This window comes from Emydura macquarii, unplaced genomic scaffold, assembly GCF_026122565.2.
Source record: "Emydura macquarii macquarii isolate MOO-44397 ecotype Brisbane River unplaced genomic scaffold, CSIRO-AGI_Emac_v2 contig_1230, whole genome shotgun sequence".
NCBI lineage: Eukaryota > Metazoa > Chordata > Testudines > Chelidae > Emydura > Emydura macquarii.
Window position 1 is genome coordinate 12,769,134 of NW_027131367.1, and position 20,342 is coordinate 12,789,475.

Here is a 20,342-nt window from a genome sequence, read left to right on the forward strand (position 1 = left end):
TTTGCTGCTAACTCATGCTTGTCCCTCCTCCTTTAACAACTTCAGAGGGGGAAAGGAAGAAATCAGCAAGTTCTGATCTGTAGTTTACAGAGGAAGAGGGTGTTTTCTCGGACTCTGCAATTCAAACTAGGACCCTCTGTAAAACTTCACAGGGATTAACCTTCCACTCATGTCAATGCACTTGGAGTGGCTGTCTCGTGCCACCTCTGAGACTGGTTGGGTGTATTAAAGTTCCTCGGGCAGCTAATTTCGCATGGGCAAGGACTGGTTCTGCAAAGATTAAAAGGAAGGACGGTTTCTCGGATTAAAAAGAACCACCGACCACGAAGGGACTCGAACCCTCAATCTTCTGATCCGAAGTCAGACGCCTTATCCATTAGGCCACGCGGTCACGGTAGCAGCGTCTTTAGCACATACTAGGAAAGAGCATCCCAGGCACCTGGATGCTGCTCGGAAGGGAATTTACTCCACCCTGCAGTGGGCAAGCCGGAGCGATGGGGCTGCTCCCGGCACAAGCGACTGGATCAGTCACCCCTCTCACCCAGCCCCCTGCTCTCTCCGCACCCTGCTTTGTCGAAGACACGAAGACGTTTGTGCCCTGGTGCAGAGTGGAAGGAGCGGGGGGGGGAGGAGAGAAAATGTTCCCCATTGTGTGCCTGGCCTGTACAGGCATTCCGGGGGCGAACAGCCTCAGCGGGAGTCAGACCTGCCTGCTTGGCTCTGCGGTGCGCTCGGGGCTGCACACAGGGGTGAGAAAGAACATCTCACTCACACACACCCCGCGGCGCCCCGGACTGGAGCAGCAGCTGTCCCCGCCCTGCTCCACCCCTGCGGCTGGCTTCGTGCTGCTGATCTTCAGGGATTTTTCCTTCCCTTCTCATCCCCCCCCCCCCAAACACGAGTGCACACAGCCGCCTCTCACCCTCCCCGGGTCCGGGTCCAGACCCCGCCCCATCCATCACTTGGGTCCCTTCCCCGCACGTCCCTGGGACAGGAGCAGTCGGGGAGCACAGGAGTCCCGCTGCTCGGACCAGGCTGGTCGGTTCCAGGGAGAGGCGCGGATACACCCCCCAGGCCAGCCGGACTCCGCCAGCCCATCCGCCCTTACCGCCAGCTGGCTCAGGGTTTGATCACCGCACAGCTGGGGGCGAGTGGGGGGCAATTCAACACCGCCCCTCCACCCCCGGGAGCTTCGGCTCTGCGGGGTGGGCTTTCGCCAGCATCTCTGCGGTGAGGCCGCACGGCACCGTCCTAGCCCAGCCTCGGCTGTAACCAGCCTGACTCCGGGGGGGAAGCACCAGGGGCGGAATCAGGTCCGTGATATGCAGCTTGCTGGGACTCGCCCTCCTGTCCAGCCGCCCCAGGCAGGGCTGCTCGGCTCCTTTCCCCTTCCCCAGGCAGCCGCGGCCATGGGGGAGAGGGAGAGCAGGGAAGCCTGGGCCCCCAGCTCCCCCTCCTTTACAGCAGCCTCCTGCGGGGGGAAGGCACCCCTGCTGGGCACCTCCTCATCCCCGGCTCACGGAGGGCTGGCCGCGGAGAGGAGCCGAACCGTGGACCCCCCTCCCCCCCAAGGGCTGGCACGGCCCCACTGTGGGTTTTAAACTGCAGTAGACATACCCCCCCAGTGGCAGCTCATGGGCATTCATAACGATTATTCGTAGTCACTGGTCCAAGGAAGGAAAGTGAGAATGACTCTCTAACCAGCTGGTTTTGTAACTCATCTGGAATGTGGGAGGCCCAAAGTCAAGTCCCTGCTCCACTGAGTCTTTGTACAAAGTGAAACAGCTTCAACAGGAAAGATGGACCCTAGCTCAGAATATTCCATATCTCACCAGTTAGGTTAGGGGATTCTCCTGAGAGGTAGGAGACCTGCCTTCAAATAGGGGCTCCATATAAGGCAGAGGGGAATATTGAATGCTGCTCTCTGGCATCCTAGGAGTGAGTGTTCTAACTACAGGGAAAGATTATAAAAACACCAGTGGTTGTTTTGTGAATGGCATCTAGTCTGTGGAAAAAATGTCTACAACTATTTAGCAAATTCATGTCAAATTCACAGATCATTTCAGGTCAACCAAAACTGCATTTTTGGGCAAATAAAAAAAAAATTCACCCAGCTCTGCACAACTTACCCTAGCACATTTCCTTGGCAAAGACCCTGCCACAACTTGCTCCTGACTTTGTCAGACACATTAACAGCATAGAGCGTACTTAGACTGTAAACTCTTTGGTGCAGGAGCTGCTCTTTTGTCTTACGGTTGTACAGTTCCTCTAGATGTTACTGCAGATAATAAATGATGATAGAACAAATTCCACTGCCTTCAATGTGTAGGAGATGGAAAAGCACAAACCCAGGCATATATGCTCTGTTGACCTGGATGCCAAAACACAGAAATGACATGATGTGCAAAGTAACCACAAGTGACTGAATGTATTGATTACACCCCATTCCATGCATGCTCTGCCAGTTGTCTGACAAACAGAATTGTAACCTTTTAAAAATTGAATTGAGCGGGCTGTGTTAAACCACAGTGTCCTTAGGGAGTGAGTCCAGCTGCTGTGGTGCTAGAGTTTTTGAGAAAAGGTGAACGTTACCCTTCATGATTCCCTTAGCTTGGAAGGCTTTAGGAACACACAGAGAACGAAGACAGTGGTCACCCACACAGTCAAAAATAAGAAATCTTGCCTTATAAGTTTTACTAAGCAGTAAAGATCAATGTTACAATCACACGAAAGTATACAAACCCTGAGAGCCCATGCACAAGCCAAAGCAAGATTCATACTCACATACCCAAAGATCTTGCAGAGTCAGGTAGATCTCTCAACAGGTGGTCATCAGTAGAAGGGTGATTCTTGCTGGGGTCATCCCTGATGGGGGGGGGGGGGTCTTCTCACCCTAACCATACCAGGAAACTCTTTTTATCCTGTTATGACCACACCTACCACCTTATGCATATGCATGAGGATTCCACCCTCCTTTTCCTTATCTGTACCTTCACACCCCATACATTTTGGGGAGATCCACTTTTCACAAGTTGTCCCCTTATTCTCATTAGCATCTCATTAGTATCTACATAAACATGTTCCCATGGTAACCTGTGGTAAGAGCAGAACTTTCTCTGATCTTGTGGTCTGGAGGGTCACAGCGCAGCATATTGGCCTCATCATCACCTATTGGCACATTCTTTACATAATCTTGTCACTTGACTGGCACAGGGTTATTCCTAGGCCACCTACTTATATTAAGCTTCCTTAAGCCTGAGGCCTAGCATGGTTAAGCTGAAATCTTACAGGCCTTATCTTGTAGGCCTTGCATTACAGCCTTGCTTTACTTATAGCCTAACACACACTCATCATTTCTAAATACTTGTCAATCTTACTCTCCTATGCTAGCCTACTTGCTGTAGCTGTACCTCTAGCCACAACTTAAATCTAGTTATCACACATGGAATAACAGCTGAGTTTGCCATGACAATGAACAACACACTTAAATGATCAAATGAACTAATTGGCTACATAATGCATAGGCCAAAACATTCCTAATGTAACTCCATGGACTTAAATGGATTGGGAGATGAAACTATATCCTGCTGTTGCCTCTCCAGCTTCTGCCAAAGTCTCCAGGGGGTCAACCACAGCAGCCATATAGAAGTTAGAGGGGGCGTTTATTGAAGAAAATGACATAAAAGGAAGTGAAGAAACCTGACTGGGAATTTGGTCTAGGAAGGATAGGGAATGATGTCTGTGTGCTGAAATTGTCTGCTCACCCCACAAAAGGTAAAAGAGATAAAGGTGGAATGGTTGTGTGAAAGGATTGATAGTTTAGAAAAATGGAGAAATCTACCATAGGGCCACTCACTCCCCCTCTCCTGAGCATCCTATGTATGTAGACAGAGAAAAGAGAATCTTAACTGGGTGGTGTAACACCAAATGCTGCTCTGTCAGACCAGTGTAAACCCAGAGTAACTCCATTTCTAGATAAAACCCAGACAGCTGCATCAGGTTTAATTCCCCCCCCCCCACACACACACACACACATACACACAAATAGGGACAAGATTTGGCCCTTAAAGGGCTAAAGTTTTTAGCATTATTCTTTGTGAAGCTGAATCCTTCCTTTTTCTCTTCGCAGGTTGTTGTTTTTTCCCCCTGAGGTGGGGAGCCAAATTATTTCTACCATAGCACTGACTCCATAACATCAGTATCATTAACAGTAATTTGAAGAGCTGCTCCCAAGAGCCAGCTGAGTGCTTTGAACCATTATGACTGAATTCTTCATAAACCCCCCCCCCCAAGCCTTCAATTACATAAGCTTCCTCCCTACAATGATTAATATCAAATCACCAACTGCACATCAGTTGGTAGCCACTGGAAACTAGTGGTAGCATCAGCTGTACCATTTGCCTCATTAGGAAAAGAAGAAAGATGTGGGCAGCATTCTTAGCTATTCTCGCTTTGTCTTTGGCAACAGGTAAGTTAAACTATAGTAGGACCATGGAAAAACCAACTGGATTACCATGAGTTATTTATACTCTCGTACACATATGAGGAAGATTAAGACGGGCTTCCTATTCCTGCCAGTGTGAAAGGGTACAAAGCTCTGACAGTGATTTTCTAGCAGCTACAGCCCGCTGTCTTTTATCCTCTGATGCAATCCCATTCCATAGACTGGGTGTGTGGTGTACGCTGAGATCCTGCTGGGTAGTGCTCTGATAAAATGAATTTGGACATAACCAGACTTTCATTTTATTTCCACAGGTGCTGCACCAGAACAGTTCTGTAAATACGATGACGTTCTTCAGTACCTGAATATCTCCTCTGAAAAGACACCCCTACTACAAAGAATACCCAAGGAAAATTGGAAAGAGCCATTGAAAGTGGAGATACAGTTTATACTGCTTTCCATCCTCTCAGTGGTAAGAAAGCATACCTCTTTTTATTATTCTTTATAGTAGGAAATATTGTGAAAATTGACAAGTTGAGGCAGCTGATGATCCTAAAGTGAGTCAGTGATTCTTCTCTCACTCATGCCAGCACAAATCAGGAGTAACCCCACTGTTACTGCCCCTGATGTGAAAGAGTAGAATCCGAACCTTAGGGCTTCTTCTCCAGACTTTCTGGCTGTGGTTTAAAAGTATAATCCAGAGCAATGTTTGTTGGAGGTGCCAGGTGTAAAATAGTTTGTCACATCCACACAAATGAAAGGGTTGTTCAAAATTGCCTTAGTGCACATCACATGTTGAGCAGGTGTCACATTAAAATGAGCTCTAACAGACCTAAATCCAGGGCAAGATTCATGTCTATAGCAGCTACCAACCCATTTTTAAATTGGCCTGTTAAGCTGCTTTGTGTTGCTAAGGCAAAACAAAGTTGTTCAGGAATTTGGTCCTTCATTTGGATTTCATCTGCACTTAATTCTTTTTTACAAGGGAAACGCTGACCTCTGCTTAGCCTGGGTGAAGGGGCCCACATTATTATTTGGTGATGCAGCAAAGTGGAGTTGGTGGAGGGGTGTGTGTGAGAGAGACGTACATAGTTCTTGTTTGGTTTTGCCCTCCTTATATATCAGGGATCAGATTCTGTGGCCTATTTCCCTGAGCAGTGTTTCAGTTTTTCTCCCATTCTATTGCTCTGGATCCTCTCCCAGCACAGATTTACATAGCCAGGTGAATTCTATCAGGCAACTATTCTTTCCAAACATTGGACCTTTCCTTCCCATTCTACTCCTCCATTTGTAAGACCAAGAGCAGTAAGTTATTGGCCTGACCTGATTTTCTCTCATCCCTGACACCCATCTCACCATCATTGTAAGAAAAATGTTTAACAACCTCCAAGCTCCAGTCCTACCTTAGCTAAAGAAATCATGCTAACTACTTTCCCATTGCATTTCTCTAGACTGAAAAGCTACAAACTGTCACTGTCTATTTCTTACTGAGCATGGTAAGAGCCTTCTTCTGTAAAATCAAAGTTATTTCCTGTGTGCCGTGAGTTCAGAAATTGTTTCTATTCTGTGACTTTTCTTTCCTCTAGACGTGGAAAAATATCTTCGTGACTTGGAATCCTCAGGATTTCTGTAACATTTCCAAACTCATTCTGCCAGTGGATACATTTTGGTCCCCATATATCGTCACTTATGAACAGTAAGTCTCTCGTTGACTGATTTCAACTTGCTTTCGTAAGAGGGATAATTATAAGGGACTTGACTGGCACCACTGAAATCAATGGAACTAACTCATCTGAGCATGGATTACTCAGATAAGCAAAGGTTTTGCAGGATGAATTGGGAGGGGGGGCAAAATAACTAAGAATCAGTTAACTGATCTCATGGTACTGTAAGAAAACATTCATTAAATCAAACTGGGGGGTTTTAGTCCCTGAATGAAGGGGCGCTAGTAAAGAATGTGCAGGCTATGGGAAAAACTATTTGACAGACAGAGAAGCCAAAAAAGAGAGACTAACAGTATATCTTACTGGCTCCTGTCACTGTTCCTTCTAGAGGGCCAGGAGATGCCTGCTGTACTGTGATATTCGATATTGTCCCAAAATGATTAATTATTAATGATTATTGTTAAGCAGCAACAGCATTCTCAGCACTGTACAAGACACAAATAAAGACACAGGGCCTGATTATGCTCTCACTTACATGGTGGAAATCGGGAGTAATTCAGTTGAAGTTAATAGTTACAGAGGGTGGAAGCAGTGTGAGATCAGAAAAAGGCCAACAATTCCTGGCCCAATGGGGTATGTGGTTCATATGTCCTTGAATGTCTTTCCTGTCTCATCTAGCACACTAATAGGATGCACTACAAGTCTTGGTTCAGAGACACTTTACAGTAGATGGGGGTTATCAGTCCTTCGCTGAGCCCCAGATTTTCTCTGCTTGCTTTCTCTTTTCCCATCTCTCCTATCTCCTCTGACATCCTTTCTATCTTCCCGTTTGTTTGAAATCTCGCATTCCCTCGTTACACTCGGTCACTCTCCTGCTCTCACCCATTTCCTTTTGTCTATAGTAATGTTCATTGACCATTCAAAGTCAGACTAAGAGCAAATTTGCAAATGGTCTTCCATCTGCAACGAGAATTGTGTCATCTTACTCTTCATTGTTGTTGAATCTTTGGTTTCTTCAGAGTGGATGAAGAAAAATCAATGAGCAGGCCTTTTCTGTCCATCACTCACAACGGTATCGTTAGCACAGTCCAACAGCATCAGGTCACCATAACATGCAGCTTGGAGATGCACAAGTTTCCATTTGACAGCCAGACATGCCACATGACCATGTTCTCAAGTGTGTATACAGGTATGTCCATTCTTATTCACTTTTACTACAACTAGACTGGATTTGCTGGTGCTGGCCACTGTTTGAAACAAGACAATGGACTAGATGGATCACAAGTCTGATCTACTATTGAATTTTATGTTCATTAATCAATAGTCAATTGTGTTTAAAAAAAAATTATGACGCAAGGGGGAAACTGGGCTATAACGGGATGCCCACTATGGCGTCTCCTAGATGTTTGTCTCTGGAAGAATCCAGGATCTGCCCCTGCAAAGCCTTTACGCCCAGAAGCGGTCATGTTAGTCAATTGATTAGTCCCACTGACTGCAATAGGGATTACTTGTACAAGAGTTTGCAGGGTCTAGTCCTTAAAACATCCCCGAGGGTCTCGATTAAAAATAGAACTCCAAGAGCCCAGTTCTGAGGTTGATAGGACTACTCACATGAGACAGGGTTGCAGGATGGGACCCGAATTTAGAGATTTGAATTCCAGGCTAGATCTGGTTCTGGACTGCTGCATGCTCACTTAGTTTATCCCTGTGATAGTTGCAGAAACAGACAGATAAGCCTTACTTTCGAGCATGATCTTTTATTGTTTGCATAGCACAGGTTTCCACTTAGCCAGAACTACTCTAGTAATTCAATTTCACTTGAAAAGCAATTGGCTTCATTAAACTGAGGTAGAAAATGTTTCATGACATTCATAGAGTTTAAAGCCAGAAGGGACCATTAGATCATCTAGTCTGACCTTCTGTGTATCACAGGCTATTAAATGTCCCCCAGTTACCCCTGATTTGAGCCCAATAATTTGTGTTTGGCTAAAGTACCTCTCCCAGAAAGGCAGCCAGTCTTGATGTGAAAAGGAAACGTTTTGCTAGGAATGCAAGTATGAACAGGCCCAGTTCACATCCAGGATTGAAACACTCCAGGGAAGGGAGCTATCCCTCTTGATATCAAAACTTAGAAATTTTTCTCAAGAAAATGCTCCATTTGCACAATTGCCACTTTAAGGATCATCCCTTTAGCTAAAGGATTTTGCTTGCAGTAGTAAGGCTGTGAAGAAGAGGGCCAGATAGTAGTTAATCCCAAGTATTTATGGAAGCACAGGAAAGAGACATCCACTACTAACTGCTCCTCTAAATGATTGATCCAAAGCCTGCTGGAGTCTTCAATAGGATTTGGATCAAGGCCAGAAGATGGGAGACGGAATTAAGCCAAGTAGCGTGGAGTTATGAAACTCCTACTGTCAGCAGACATTTGTTCCCATTTAAGCAGTGACCTTTGGGCTGGATTCTGATTTCATACTGGTATAATTCCACTGATTTCAATGAAGTTATTCCCAGTTTACCCTGAAGTAAGAATCAAGCTCCAAGTACACAACTAGTTCTGCTTTGGGCAAGAGATGTAACTTTCCCAAGGGGGCGGGGGAATCTTAATCTTCTCTTCCCTCTGTCTGAATACACACCTGAACTATGGCAGCAGATTTGACTCCTTGCATTGAGGAGGGAAACACCTTTAAACCACTGTGTCTTCACTTTCTTTCCTCAAACAGTAACAGACATTATACTCATGTCCAATCAGACAACAGAGGAGGTGAACAAACAAAGCCAACTTTATCTCCTGACCAATGGAGAATGGAAGCTCACGAACATAAACATTATATCACGCACAGACTCAATGGAGGGTGAAGAGTTTGCTGTGATCATCTATGCGGTATTGCATCATCAGTGTATTTCACACACTGTATTTCATTCCTTGATTTATCAAAAATGCATTCTTCAGAACATCAGGGCTCTGCTATAAAAACTAAAAACACAACCCAAGCAAAATCTAGTCATCTTTAAATGACTACCCCCCGCAACTACAAATACACATTCCTCAACAGGCAAAGCTCTTTATAAATTACAGGTATTGTAACTAAAGGTCCAAGGAGAGAGATAGTATTCTTTCCCATCCAAGATATGGGAGGCTAAAATCTCAAAACAGAATGATTTGATAAAAATGAAAATTAGAAACCTTGAAATGGAGTTCTCAGAATGTGTCACCTCCATAGCATCAGAGTGTTGTGCTACCAGACCCAACTGTCTCCTACACCGTAGATCATCTGTAGACGTAAATCAAGAAAGAGCACGATCTACTCATAATGCCATGGGCTGTGTTCTGCCAGGAGTTCGGGGGAAATATACAACTCCCATCTAAATGGGAGAGCGACAGCAGGCCCACAAGTCCAACAGCATGTCTCCAGGACACTGTGCCCAAGGTGCCACGTCCACTGCCACAGCCCTAGCATTTTGCTCCTAATGAAGTAAGGTCAAGAAGGTGGAGCCAAAGCAGCCTATTGTGCAAGCCAGATCATGCATATGCAAAATGATCTTGGCCAGTACAGCTCTCATAGGAGCCTATGGGGTGAGACAATAATGCTGGCAAGACTCTGGATTCCTTCATAGCCAGTAACCAAAACAAATTCTTCATGATAGAGAACTACACCAGATCCTCAGTAGGCACAAACTGGTATAGCTCCATTGATATCAGTGGAGCTACACTGATTTATACCAGCTGAGGATGTGGCCTAAGGCAGGTTCATCTTCCTTTGAGACATCTCTTATAGGCCATTCTGAGCCAGGTTACGGCCCTAGATTGACCTATTTGGCTGTGTCAGTTTGAATGTGTTTAGGGAAGTAGAAGAAAAAAAAACCAGACAGGTAAGGGCATCCGTATTTAACAGGCAGGTGTGATGCATATACATGCAGAGGATATCAGCAGGAAAATAGCAAGCGGGTGTAGGAGAATATAGGACTCAACACGAAAGGCGCTTCGGTGAGGTGGATGGAAATAGGTGGTAGAATGAGAAGGGAGGGTAGGATAGACCTAGCAGGCCAGGTGGAGGAAGGGTCAGACTATGGGCGGGGAACACGTTGGGATTAGAGGGTAGATAGCAAGCAAGACATGAAGGTGACCAGGCAAGGAAGGAGAGCCAGAGGCAGGATGCGGGAGAGTGTTTAAGGCTGGCATTTGAAGCTTGGGCTGTAGTAGAGAGTAGGAAGCCCACTCTAGCCTGTTCCCTCCTTTGAGTTGATAATGGGAGCCTGGACTCCAACCACAGTTGAAGAAATCAGTCTCATTCCAGCAAGACCAGCACTAACCCAGTCCTTGTTCCCCCCAGATCTCCATGAAGAGACGACCCATTTTATATATTCTGAATCTTATCTTCCCCACATGTGCTCTCTACTTGTTGGATATGGCTATTTTGTTCAGCACCAGCGCTTATGGGGATAAAGTCAGCTTCCAGCTGTCACTCATCATCGGAGAGTCTGTGCTGGCTGTGATTCTTAAGGACATTCTTCCCACTTCTTCCGATGACCCACCCATAATAGGTACTTGTCTTTGAGTAAAAGTCAGTTTATATTAAAAGACGCGCTAGATCTAAGAAAGAGAGCAGCGTACACGTGCGCCTCCTGTTAGTAAGGAGGGGAACAAATAACCCCTATTCTAGAGCTGGAATACTAGAGGTCTCTACTCAGAATAGTTTCTGGACTTTGGTCCCTCCATTTCTTCTATCAGGCAGAACACAGTAGATAGAATTGTGGATCTCGAGGAATCAAGGCAGAGTTTATCAAGCACATTCTTTGTCTTGTTTTGCAGTGCTGTTCTTCATAGGCATCTTTGTGCTAATGATTATGGGCGTATTGGAGACCTGCCTCTTAATGCAGCTGAAGAAGAAACCCCTACCCCTTTTACTCAAGGCTATGGAACTGCTCCAATGCCCCCAGCAAGCTAAAACAACATCCAGAAACCTCCTAAGTAAGCAGGGTTGGTGTATTATTACCTACATTTCAATGCTCTGTATCCAGCAGTAAGGCTCTGCCAGTAGCAAGACCCTTCTCTCAAGCTAAGAACTCACGTCCGCTGTGTTTCAGGACACATTTAATCATACATTCACACACAGTTAAGACATTTACCTCTCTGTCATCATGTGCATATATCACATACATACAGGCAACATATGTACAAAAAGAGTGGCACCCTTTTACTTATATAAGCTCAGTTGTAAACCAACCTCCATGCAAGAATCCACCAATTCTGGCCAGCCTCCTAAAGTCATTGAGGCATAACAGGCCACAAGATTTTTCTGATTAAAAAAAAAAAGTATGATGTTTTAATAAAAACTATCAAGCAAATACAGGCAAGTTTAGCAACATGCAGGCCTCTGCTCTTGTCCAAAGTTTCCCCTAGCATGTATTTACATTTGGCTCTGTTTTGCCCATGGTAGGAGATTCGAAGACTGAGATAGACATGGGACAAGAGGAAAGCAGGGATTCAAATCAACCTGGAAAGAAGAATACAGAACTACCCCTTACAGGAAGAATCAAGGCAGAAGGGCAGCAAACTGGGAGCCAGTTAGGGCTACAGAAGTATGAATCAGCTCTGCTAGTTCTGGAGAAGGTGCTTTTTTGCAGTCATTTGCTTGTATCACTACTCTTTATCACCATTATTATTGTACAATGGAGCACTTAAATGGAGGTTAGTTGCTGTTCCTAATACTTTCTTGCCTCAGCCTCCTTCCAAACAAGATTTTCCTGCTGCTTATGCTTGAATTAAGCTGTGTATTGCATGTCTGAGTAAGAGTGTAAGCTCTGCAGGGCAGGAGCCTTGTTCTTGTACATGCTTTGTAAAGCAATGTGTACGCCTAGGGCAGTGGTTCCCAAACTTCTCTGCCGTGGCACACCTTGATACCTTTCATTATTTTGTGGCACACCACCCCATAGTCTTCAAATGAACTCATGAATATTCATGAGCCAATTCAGAACTCTTCAAAGTGGTTTTTCAAAAATTCCATGGCACACACTGGCCTAGGCATTCTATCAGCAAATAGGTTACCTGAATAAAATAAATTCATGGAGCTACTGTTCCAGCTGATAGGGAATTATCGCAGTAGGTATAAGTCAGCTTAGCTGAACCTCTCAAAGTGCTGAACTACACATGGGAACAAGTGGAACAAGTGTAGGCTCCAACACTGTGATGTAGGTCTGAACCCGAGCAGGCCTGGACCATGGATACTATTTGAAGCTTAAGGGTTAATCCTCACACTGAAAAAGAAAACTAGGCATTATAGATAGGGATGTTCCGGACACATTGATTGTTTGCTCATGCCATCCCACTATGATAATTGACTGCTTGAACATATGAGTGGGAACATCCTGCCTAAACATTTATGACACATTGGGGACCTGCTTGTGAACATCTACGAATGAATGTTTTGAAACTAATTGTAATAATTTACAAGTGAAGGAAAGTGCCCAATGCATATCAGGAATGTGGTTGATGTGTAAATCATGGGGCAATGAGAGGGTAAATAAGATATTTCCTTTTAGTAAAATTGGTATTAATAAAATTAATAAAATTGGTGTAGGTATAAGAATTGTATTATGGTAGTAAGTATACGATAATGTACTAATGTAATGAAATAAGAATGTAATGGTTTTTAGTGAATATGAATGAATGCTGAGATAATAGTTCTCAGCCTTCAAGGGTAGGAGGGAGAGAAGATGCTTTTGTTTAAAGAACTTTTACAACCCCGATGGCCGAAGATCAAAATAACCCCAGCAAAACAGGGGAGTTAACACCCAAGGACAGAAACAAAATAAAGTGTGAAACAGGAATGAAAGAATAATGAGAAAGCTGTCACACTTGCAATATCAAACGTAATTGACGATTACATCAAACAAGGAAACTATCTGACACAACAAAATCCATAGACCCGAATGGGGATGGATAAGCATAAGAATGGAAAGAAACCTGGACTTTGGGGCTCATTCTGCAAACCCCAAGGAGCATCATGTCGCAACTGACAGAGCCTGGCTCCACTCTCATGTCTGAATCACTGATTCAGCTCAGGCAACAAGGGACTGGTAATTATATCCCTCCTGCAGAACTGTGTGTGTTTTGTTTTGTTTTGTTTTTAAAGGCTTTTTAAAATGTTTTTCTTTTTTGTATTCATAATAAACGCGGCATACTACCTTATCCCCTGAATAAGATCCTGCTGTTTATTTTAATAAGTATAACACAAGGGAAACACAAAACAACACAATGGACTGGATTAGTCCTGGTCTTGATGGGATGAGACAGACTTCAACTGTGTTTGGAGTTCAGGCAACCACTATCAACTCAAAAGGAGGGAACACGCCAGTGTGGGCTTCCTACCTTCTAGTACAGCCCAGGCTTCAAATTTAAAGGAGAATCAACTCCAGAGGAAAAGGTACATTTACCATAGCAAAAATTTCAACTAGTTAGTGGTCACATCATATTGTGTCTTACCTAAACAAACACACTATACATCTGATTTTTGCAGACCACTGAAAGAATTTGCCTTATCTAGTACTACACATTACTAATGGGAGACTTGGACCACCCAGAAATAACACACACCAAAGATGGTCACGGCTTTGGCTGAAGGTGAAATTTACCTAATACAATCTTACAATCCTCCCAGAAGGCACATGTGGTGAGGCTGCTTTCCTAGTCATTTTACCTACATTCCCCAATGCTACATACAAACTTTAGGTCAAGAGCTGCATTTCTACCTGTTCTTTGAAGGGTTCATGTAACCAGTCTGTAACATTCATCTGACTGTGAGATACAGAAAAGCCCTCCCGCATCCCTACCTCTATAACCAAGATGGCCCTCTCTATTCCCTGCTGAAGCAGCCCTGACTAATTGCACAGGTACAGAATAGGTGCAAAAGCACAGCTGGCACACAGAGGCTGTGAGAAAAAGAGCTGCTGTAGATTTGTAAGGTTTTGTCAGGTTTGTAAGTAGGTCCAATGAATGTCTCATGGACAGGTTACAGAGACATGCTTGGACTTGTAATATAGACAAGGCCTAAAAGTTAAACTGGGCTGGTTATGTGTGTCACTGAACTCCTGCTATTTCAGCACCCATAACAGCTTGGGTTTAACCTGAATGTCAAGAACAGGGAGAATATTTACAAATTCTAAATCTTGGCATCCTGCTGGAAGACTCAATCCTGTCCTTCAGCAGCTATCCCCACCCTGCAAAGAGCGCAGAGCCCCCAAAACCAATTGCCTGCTTATTTCACAGCATTCATCACCCACTTAAAAAACCCAAATGAACTCCTAGTGGATTTAATTTTTTAATTCTGAGATCAAGACAAGACACATTGCTGAAGCCCTGTACATTTAAAAGATTCTAGAGAATTTGACAGTCACAAGAAACTGCTTCAGACAGATTTACAGATCTGCAATAGGTTTGTGTGGCCAGTATGGATACTTTTCCATATCCAGTTTGGTTTCAGGAAAGACCTCATTCAAATCCTCAATTGTCATCTGATCAAATGGAATCATGTTTCTGAGCTTCTCAAGCTTGAAGAGGGAAAAGAGAAGAAAACTAAAAGTCAGTTGTCAGCAAGAATTCAAATTTAAACTGTATGTACAATTAGGAATTAAAACAAGGTTGCATGCCAAGCTGCCTTAAACATGAAAATCACAGGGCAGAACCCTTTAAATCTACCTCTTTCTCATACTGGACAATACGGGCTTTAGAGGCCTGCACGAATTCAGCAGCACTCTTAACCTGAAAGAGAACAAAGGATTTGGTGAGCTCATTCATGCTAGATTGTTTCCTCAAGTGAAGCTATGACCCTCATCCCATTTCACTTCAGCCATGAACAGGTGGTCACCATTCTCATCTTACCTCTTCATTTAAGAGACACTTACCTTAAAATAGCATCCACCTTAAAAAAAAAAGCAGTTAAAAGCAATTTCAATCCCTGCCCCTGCCTCTCCTTGCCATTTTTGTGGAGTTCAACAACTTTTTGTTTTCTAATACAAACTTTCTCTTCCATGTTGCTATGTGAGATATGAGGGGAAATTGACTAAGTGTACAGTCAGTTTCATCATTTCCCCAAAGTGCTTTCAAAAGCACAAAAGAAACTGAAATGTTTTAACTAACTTATTTCTATTGTAATAATCTTAGGTGTTACTTGTGTAGGAAATTACTTACTGGGTGTTACAAGTGATTTTGCCCCCCAAATGCTGCAAAGATGGGGAGATGTTTGAAGTTACCCATTCCCTGTTTCACTGATCTGTTAGGAGTGGAATCCACTTCCTCTTTTCTTAAAAGAGACTATAGGGAAAGTTTGAAGTCAGGAAATTCTCAGGTAAGTTTACCCATAAACTTCAACCTAACCTCTCTGCTGATAAGTGTTACAAAAATTTAAATGTTTAATTTATTAAAAATTTAATGCAAAAATGTAATGGTTCAAACTCGTTTTGAACAGCTAGTTCACAAAACTCTAGTGATTTAGAAGCTTTTAGGCAGACATTCTGTAACAGAGAAAGCCACAAGGAGGCTCTTGAGGCTGACAAATTCTCCGGCTAAAGACAACAACAATGACCTGAGTACAACACCTGGAGGTACCTTACACCTATCCTTCCCTTTAGCACAGAGGAAAGGCCCACAGAATAGAGGTCCCAGTATGCAATGCTCCATCTTGATCCATGCAGTCTCCAAGAAATCCAACTCCGCATTAAAAAGGAGTCAGGACTATTTTATGCAACTTAGGTGCATCCCTTGGGCTGCTAGCAAGATGCCAATAAGATCCTCAACTGATCAGCATTTGGTTGCCTTTGTCTTACACTAATTTCAAGTTTATTACAACAGAAAAGCAATCCAGTCCCAGAATTTAAATCCCCAAGTGTGGTCACATTATGCATTTTCTTGCTCAAAAGCTGCCTATATGTACAAAGGCCAGACTCACAGTTCCTGCACCTCAGCGCAATTACCCTCCAAAAGCAGACTCCAAGTAAGAATTATTCCGCATCTCCACAAAGAGAAACCATGTGGCGGGGAAGAGTTTTAAAATACTTACAGCTTCCTGTTCTTGGGTATTTATCTTCTCTGTTTGTGTGTCCACAGGCTCAGGAACCTTTAGTGCACTGTACTGTAAATTCAAAAAATAAATTTTAAACACGTTGCCTCTCAATTCTGTTGAAGCCCTGTAGGCTCCCAGAGCTAATGTTTTCTCAGTAGCCAGATTAGTGCTCCTTGGTCGCCCCAAAAACACTGTCAGGCCCTTCCAAGTGAACAGGCTTTCTGCAGTAAGTCACCAATCAACTCAACTGGAAGCTAGCTTCACAAGTAGTGTTGGTTGGCTCTCCTATGTACACAACATACTCAGCACGGCATACCGTCATGAGGATACTCATAGTCTTGTACAGAGCCAAAACACGGCACTGTATGGAAGCATTAACAACAATCAAATGCAAAGATTTACTATCTTGTCCCACAAACCAAGTCAAAATATACAGAAGAAAACCAAGTTCCTGAATTCCTCTGAAGGTCAGTGTGTCCTTGTGGAGTGAGCACAGGACCAGGAGCCAATAACTCCTATATTCTAATGCCAGCTCTGACACCAACCCCCTATGTGATCCTGGGCAAGTCACTCTGGTTATTTCATCAAAGCCCATTTATAAAGAAAGGTTAACGTCCACTTCAAAGTATGTCTTATTACCATACCACTTTGGGATATTAACAGTGTTTTACTTCCTGCCCTTCAGTGGCATGGGCTAGAGCAGTGATTCTTAACCTTTCCAAACTACTGTACCCCTGAAGCCTGAGTCCCACCCCCACGGGGCTGAGGCATGTAACTTAGTTTCATGGCGCCCCTGTGGCTCCAGGCAATTGCCTTTCTTGCCACCCCCAATACCAGCTCTGCACTTGCGACCCCTCTAAACCCCCAGGTTAAGAAACACTGGGCTAGAGGAATGTTTGAACAGTCTCTCCCCAGAGAACACAGAGTTATTTCTCAAGCCATCGCACCCAACCCCACCTCATTAATAGTATTTGTAAAATTTTACTCCAGTAGGCTTCTGGGCCAGAGCCTTGGCTATGACCAAGAAGAAGAGAGCACAGCTCAAAACATGATAATAGTGTACAAAGGTGGCTTTTTCACTCCTGATACTGGACCAGCTGCATGCCAGCCAAGTATCAGAGCATATATCAGAGCAGCCCTTGTGCTACTCTAAATTATGCAGACTGCTAAAAGTCTCAAGAGGCTAATATGGCAGCTAGGAATCAGCAGGGAATAGGAAAGCTCTGACCATGTACTCTTTCCTCAGGCCACTTCTACACCTACAGCAGGGAAAACCTATGCAGGCTGTAAGAAAAAAAAAAAAGTGTTAGCTTTATGCCACTAGAGGATCCCCCTCCACTAAAATGACCCCTCCTATAGTTAGTTGTGCCAGTTTTAGGGCTGCTTTGTGCTAGCAGAGTGATGCAAAGCAACAGCATGATACAGCACAGATCTGGGCCAATATGTTCTAATAATCCCATGCAGCAGCCTGTTAGAGGAAAAGTTCACAGTTCTGTGTCATGTATATCAGATACAAGCAGCCTCCACTTGGATTTCAAAACAGCAGCAACATCTAATTGAGGAAAAGAATCTCACCTTCTTTTCAAACTCATCCACCATGCCTGCCTTAGCAACTGCAGTCTTGTAGTAAACCCAATCAATAGCTGGGGGCTTCTCTGGCAAGGGGTTCAACCTGTACAGGTGGAGCAGAACAGCTGACAGATCAAGCCACAGTAATTTAAGAGAGCTCCCAGCTCCAAACCAGGCAACTCTGCCATATCCATTGCCCCCACCCATCATCAGTCCCCAGGGCAGCAACTACACTAATTTTAGTTGCCAATATTTTCAAACTCACCTTTAACACAGAAATGGCAGTAAAGTAGTCATACAAAATTCTGCATGCCTACATTTGCATTTTTTTTTGGATGGGCAAAGACAGTACTCTCAATTTTTTCATCATGAACGATAGATAGTAGGACTGGGCCAGGAGATTTTGTGAATGGGATAGTTAGTTTTCATTACAGTTTTGCAGGGCTGACAAAGGGTTTCAAAAAAAGATGATAAGCAATGGTATTTTAGCTGTAGCTACGTTACAGAACCTGTGCTGGCACAGCTATGTCGGGATAGTCCCCCAGCATAGATGCAGCATACACAAACAAAATAAAGTTTTTCTGCCGTGTAGGGACACCATCTCCCCAAGCAATGTTAGCTATGCTGACCAAAGGCCTCTTCCGTCAGCATAGCTGCATCTACACTGAGGATTTTGTCAGCATAGCTATGTCATTAGGGGGTGTGGTTTTTTCCACGCCCGACCAACATAGCTATGCAGGTATAAATTTTAAGTATAGACCAAGCTTTAGCTGCAATAGCCAATGACCTGTGCATCTAGTAATAGCAAATCTAATGTCCAATAGGACACTATTGTTTATAGGAAGATTTGGCAGCAAATCAAACACTTTTAAAAACACTGTTTTGATCACAGTAAATGTAACACTGCTTTCTCAGGACTCCCACTAACATTATAGCTGCTGTATTATTATAAGGAATATCAAGAAAAAGAATTCTGCTCTAGAAAAAAGCAGGCTTTATCTTGAAAAAAGACTTATTTTAACATCCTTATAGCAGGCACAAAGTTTTGAGAATACCATTGGTTTACAAATCTACTGCTAGTGCTGTCTTCTCTGCAGAACAACCTTTTCACACTGAAATATACTCACTTGGCTGAAAGGGCATCACTGCGTGTTTTCAGGGCATTAAACATGGCTCGCTGATCAGGGGGCACTCTCTCTGCAAATGCCATCCAGTCAATAGCTTTCAGAGCGGCTCTGCGACCTGCCATTTTTGTATTCTAGAAAAATAAACAGCAGAGAAACTTAAATTTGAAGAGGAATAGAAAAGAACAGGCAAGTTTACTTTCATCTTTGTAAAAGTCTGGGTATTTCATCCACTGAAACATCAGTTCAGCGATCTCTTTGCTGCTATTCCATTCAGTCCACCGACTCCCACCAAGAGTAATGCTAATAATAATACTCTGCATTTCTTACATTGCTGAGAAGAGGGAAGCACTTTACCAGCAATAACTGAGCATCACAATACTTCACTTAGCTAGCTCAGATATATAGAGTTCATTTCACCAGGACACAAATGCATTAATTCCTGGGGTGGAACATGGCAGCAGACAGCAATACTATCACACTGTTTAAGACAAAGTAAAGGCTGCTCCAGCCAGTTCCTGGAACCAGAATGACCAATGTGCGGTTACTTCGCCACAGAACCTGGCTCCAGTTATCGCTATGGGAACACTGACCTTGATTTCATAGACCCATACAAATGGAGGGCTGGAAGGGGCCTCGAGAGGTCATCAAGTCCATCCCCCTGAGCGGGACCATCTCCTCTGAAAGGCAGCGCCAGCAAAGCCTCCCCTAACGCCCAGCTGGGACATCCCCGGAGGTTTGACTCGGTGGAGAAAGTGCTCCTCGACGTACCCGCCGGGGCTCTGGGCAGGTCTCACCGCCCCAGGCACGCGCCCCCCGTAACCCGCCATAGCTCGCGGGGAGGTGACGCGGTCGGAGCCCAGGGTGCCGCACGCCCCTCCCCCCACGTCTGCTAGCGGACCTTAGGCAGCCCCGCCCGCCCCACCAGTCCGCTGCCCAGGTGGCCGGGCGAGGCCAGCCAGAGACACAGTCGGCGCGGGGAGCCCCTGCTGCGCCCAGTGCCCCAGACACGCTGCACCGCCCGCCCGCGCTCTCCGCACCACCCTCCCATGGACCGTTGAGAGACACTCCCTCCCCCCGAAAACCGGCCTCACCTTCAGCGACCGCCACCACCCTACGGCCAGGGACACCCTCCGGAAACCAACCGGCAACCCGTCCGCCGCCAACCAATCAAAGCCCAGTGCCCCCGGAAGCACTCAGTCGCACCCACCTCCCCGCCCCGCCCTTCACACAACCCGGAAGTGATTCTCACGAGTCAGCTTTCAACAGCAATACCGTAGAATTTTAATAAAAATCCCCCCCGGCCTCTTTTTGCTCTTGGTTTCAATCGCCATCTTCTTTACCGCCTTGCGCTGGGGGCGCCCCTAACACAGCCTCCATGGCCGTTGGTTTGCGCGCCCCAGCGGAGGAATTGGGTGTGACCCGGATCCGGAAGTCGCTGCTGACCCGGAAGTCGGGTAAGTCCGGCTCTTCCTGGGCAGACGGT

General features: G+C 44.7%; 2 protein-coding genes and 1 non-coding gene across 4 annotated transcripts; 1 reads left to right on the forward strand and 2 right to left on the reverse strand.

The window, feature by feature from the left end:
- Nucleotides 1–318: 318 nt before the first annotated feature.
- TRNAR-UCG (transfer RNA arginine (anticodon UCG)) lies at nt 319–391 on the reverse strand. The gene has a single exon. It is a non-coding gene; the product is annotated as a tRNA-Arg (tRNA).
- A 3,961-nt stretch (nt 392–4,352) lies between these two features.
- On the forward strand, nt 4,353–12,316 carry LOC137152878 (5-hydroxytryptamine receptor 3A-like). 2 transcript variants are annotated; one of them, XM_067547838.1, is made up of 9 exons: nt 4,353–4,468; nt 4,756–4,913; nt 5,893–5,937; nt 6,028–6,137; nt 7,125–7,294; nt 8,826–8,986; nt 10,437–10,647; nt 10,916–11,074; nt 11,544–12,316. In XM_067547838.1, exons 1-9 carry the CDS (start codon nt 4,423–4,425, stop codon nt 11,786–11,788), a joined length of 1,305 nt encoding a protein of 434 aa, XP_067403939.1. In that variant the 5' UTR covers nt 4,353–4,422; the 3' UTR covers nt 11,789–12,316. The 2 variants fall into 2 exon arrangements, with proteins under 2 accessions (XP_067403939.1, XP_067403940.1); XM_067547839.1 differs by lacking the exon at nt 5,893–5,937.
- A 2,094-nt stretch (nt 12,317–14,410) lies between these two features.
- On the reverse strand, nt 14,411–20,067 carry ATP5PD (ATP synthase peripheral stalk subunit d). Its single transcript, XM_067547518.1, has 6 exons — nt 19,951–20,067; nt 18,860–18,990; nt 17,739–17,835; nt 16,161–16,232; nt 14,801–14,863; nt 14,411–14,652 (listed from the first exon to the last, which is right to left on the reverse strand). The coding sequence occupies exons 2-6, from the start codon at nt 18,979–18,981 to the stop codon at nt 14,521–14,523; spliced, it is 486 nt and encodes a 161-aa protein (XP_067403619.1). The 5' UTR covers nt 18,982–18,990; nt 19,951–20,067; the 3' UTR covers nt 14,411–14,520.
- Between the last annotated feature and the right edge of the window lie 275 nt (nt 20,068–20,342).

What these genes read in the sequence shown, in the direction of transcription:
- LOC137152878 (XM_067547838.1), top strand. Translation starts at nt 4,423, where the DNA reads ATGTGGGCAGCATTCTTAGCTATTCTCGCTTTGTCTTTGGCAACAG. An exon ending in TATATCGTCACTTATGAACA is followed by an intron (nt 6,138 to 7,124) that starts GTAAGTCTCTCG and finishes TGGTTTCTTCAG; the next exon opens with AGTGGATGAAGAAAAATCAA. An exon ending in AACATCCAGAAACCTCCTAA is followed by an intron (nt 11,075 to 11,543) that starts GTAAGCAGGGTT and finishes TGCCCATGGTAG; the next exon opens with GAGATTCGAAGACTGAGATA.
- ATP5PD (XM_067547518.1), bottom strand. Translation starts at nt 18,981, where the DNA reads ATGGCAGGTCGCAGAGCCGCTCTGAAAGCTATTGACTGGATGGCATTT. An exon ending in AGTGATGCCCTTTCAGCCAA is followed by an intron (nt 17,836 to 18,859) that starts GTGAGTATATTT and finishes CCACCTGTACAG; the next exon opens with GTTGAACCCCTTGCCAGAGA. An exon ending in TTGTCCAGTATGAGAAAGAG is followed by an intron (nt 14,653 to 14,800) that starts GTAGATTTAAAG and finishes TCCCTCTTCAAG; the next exon opens with CTTGAGAAGCTCAGAAACAT.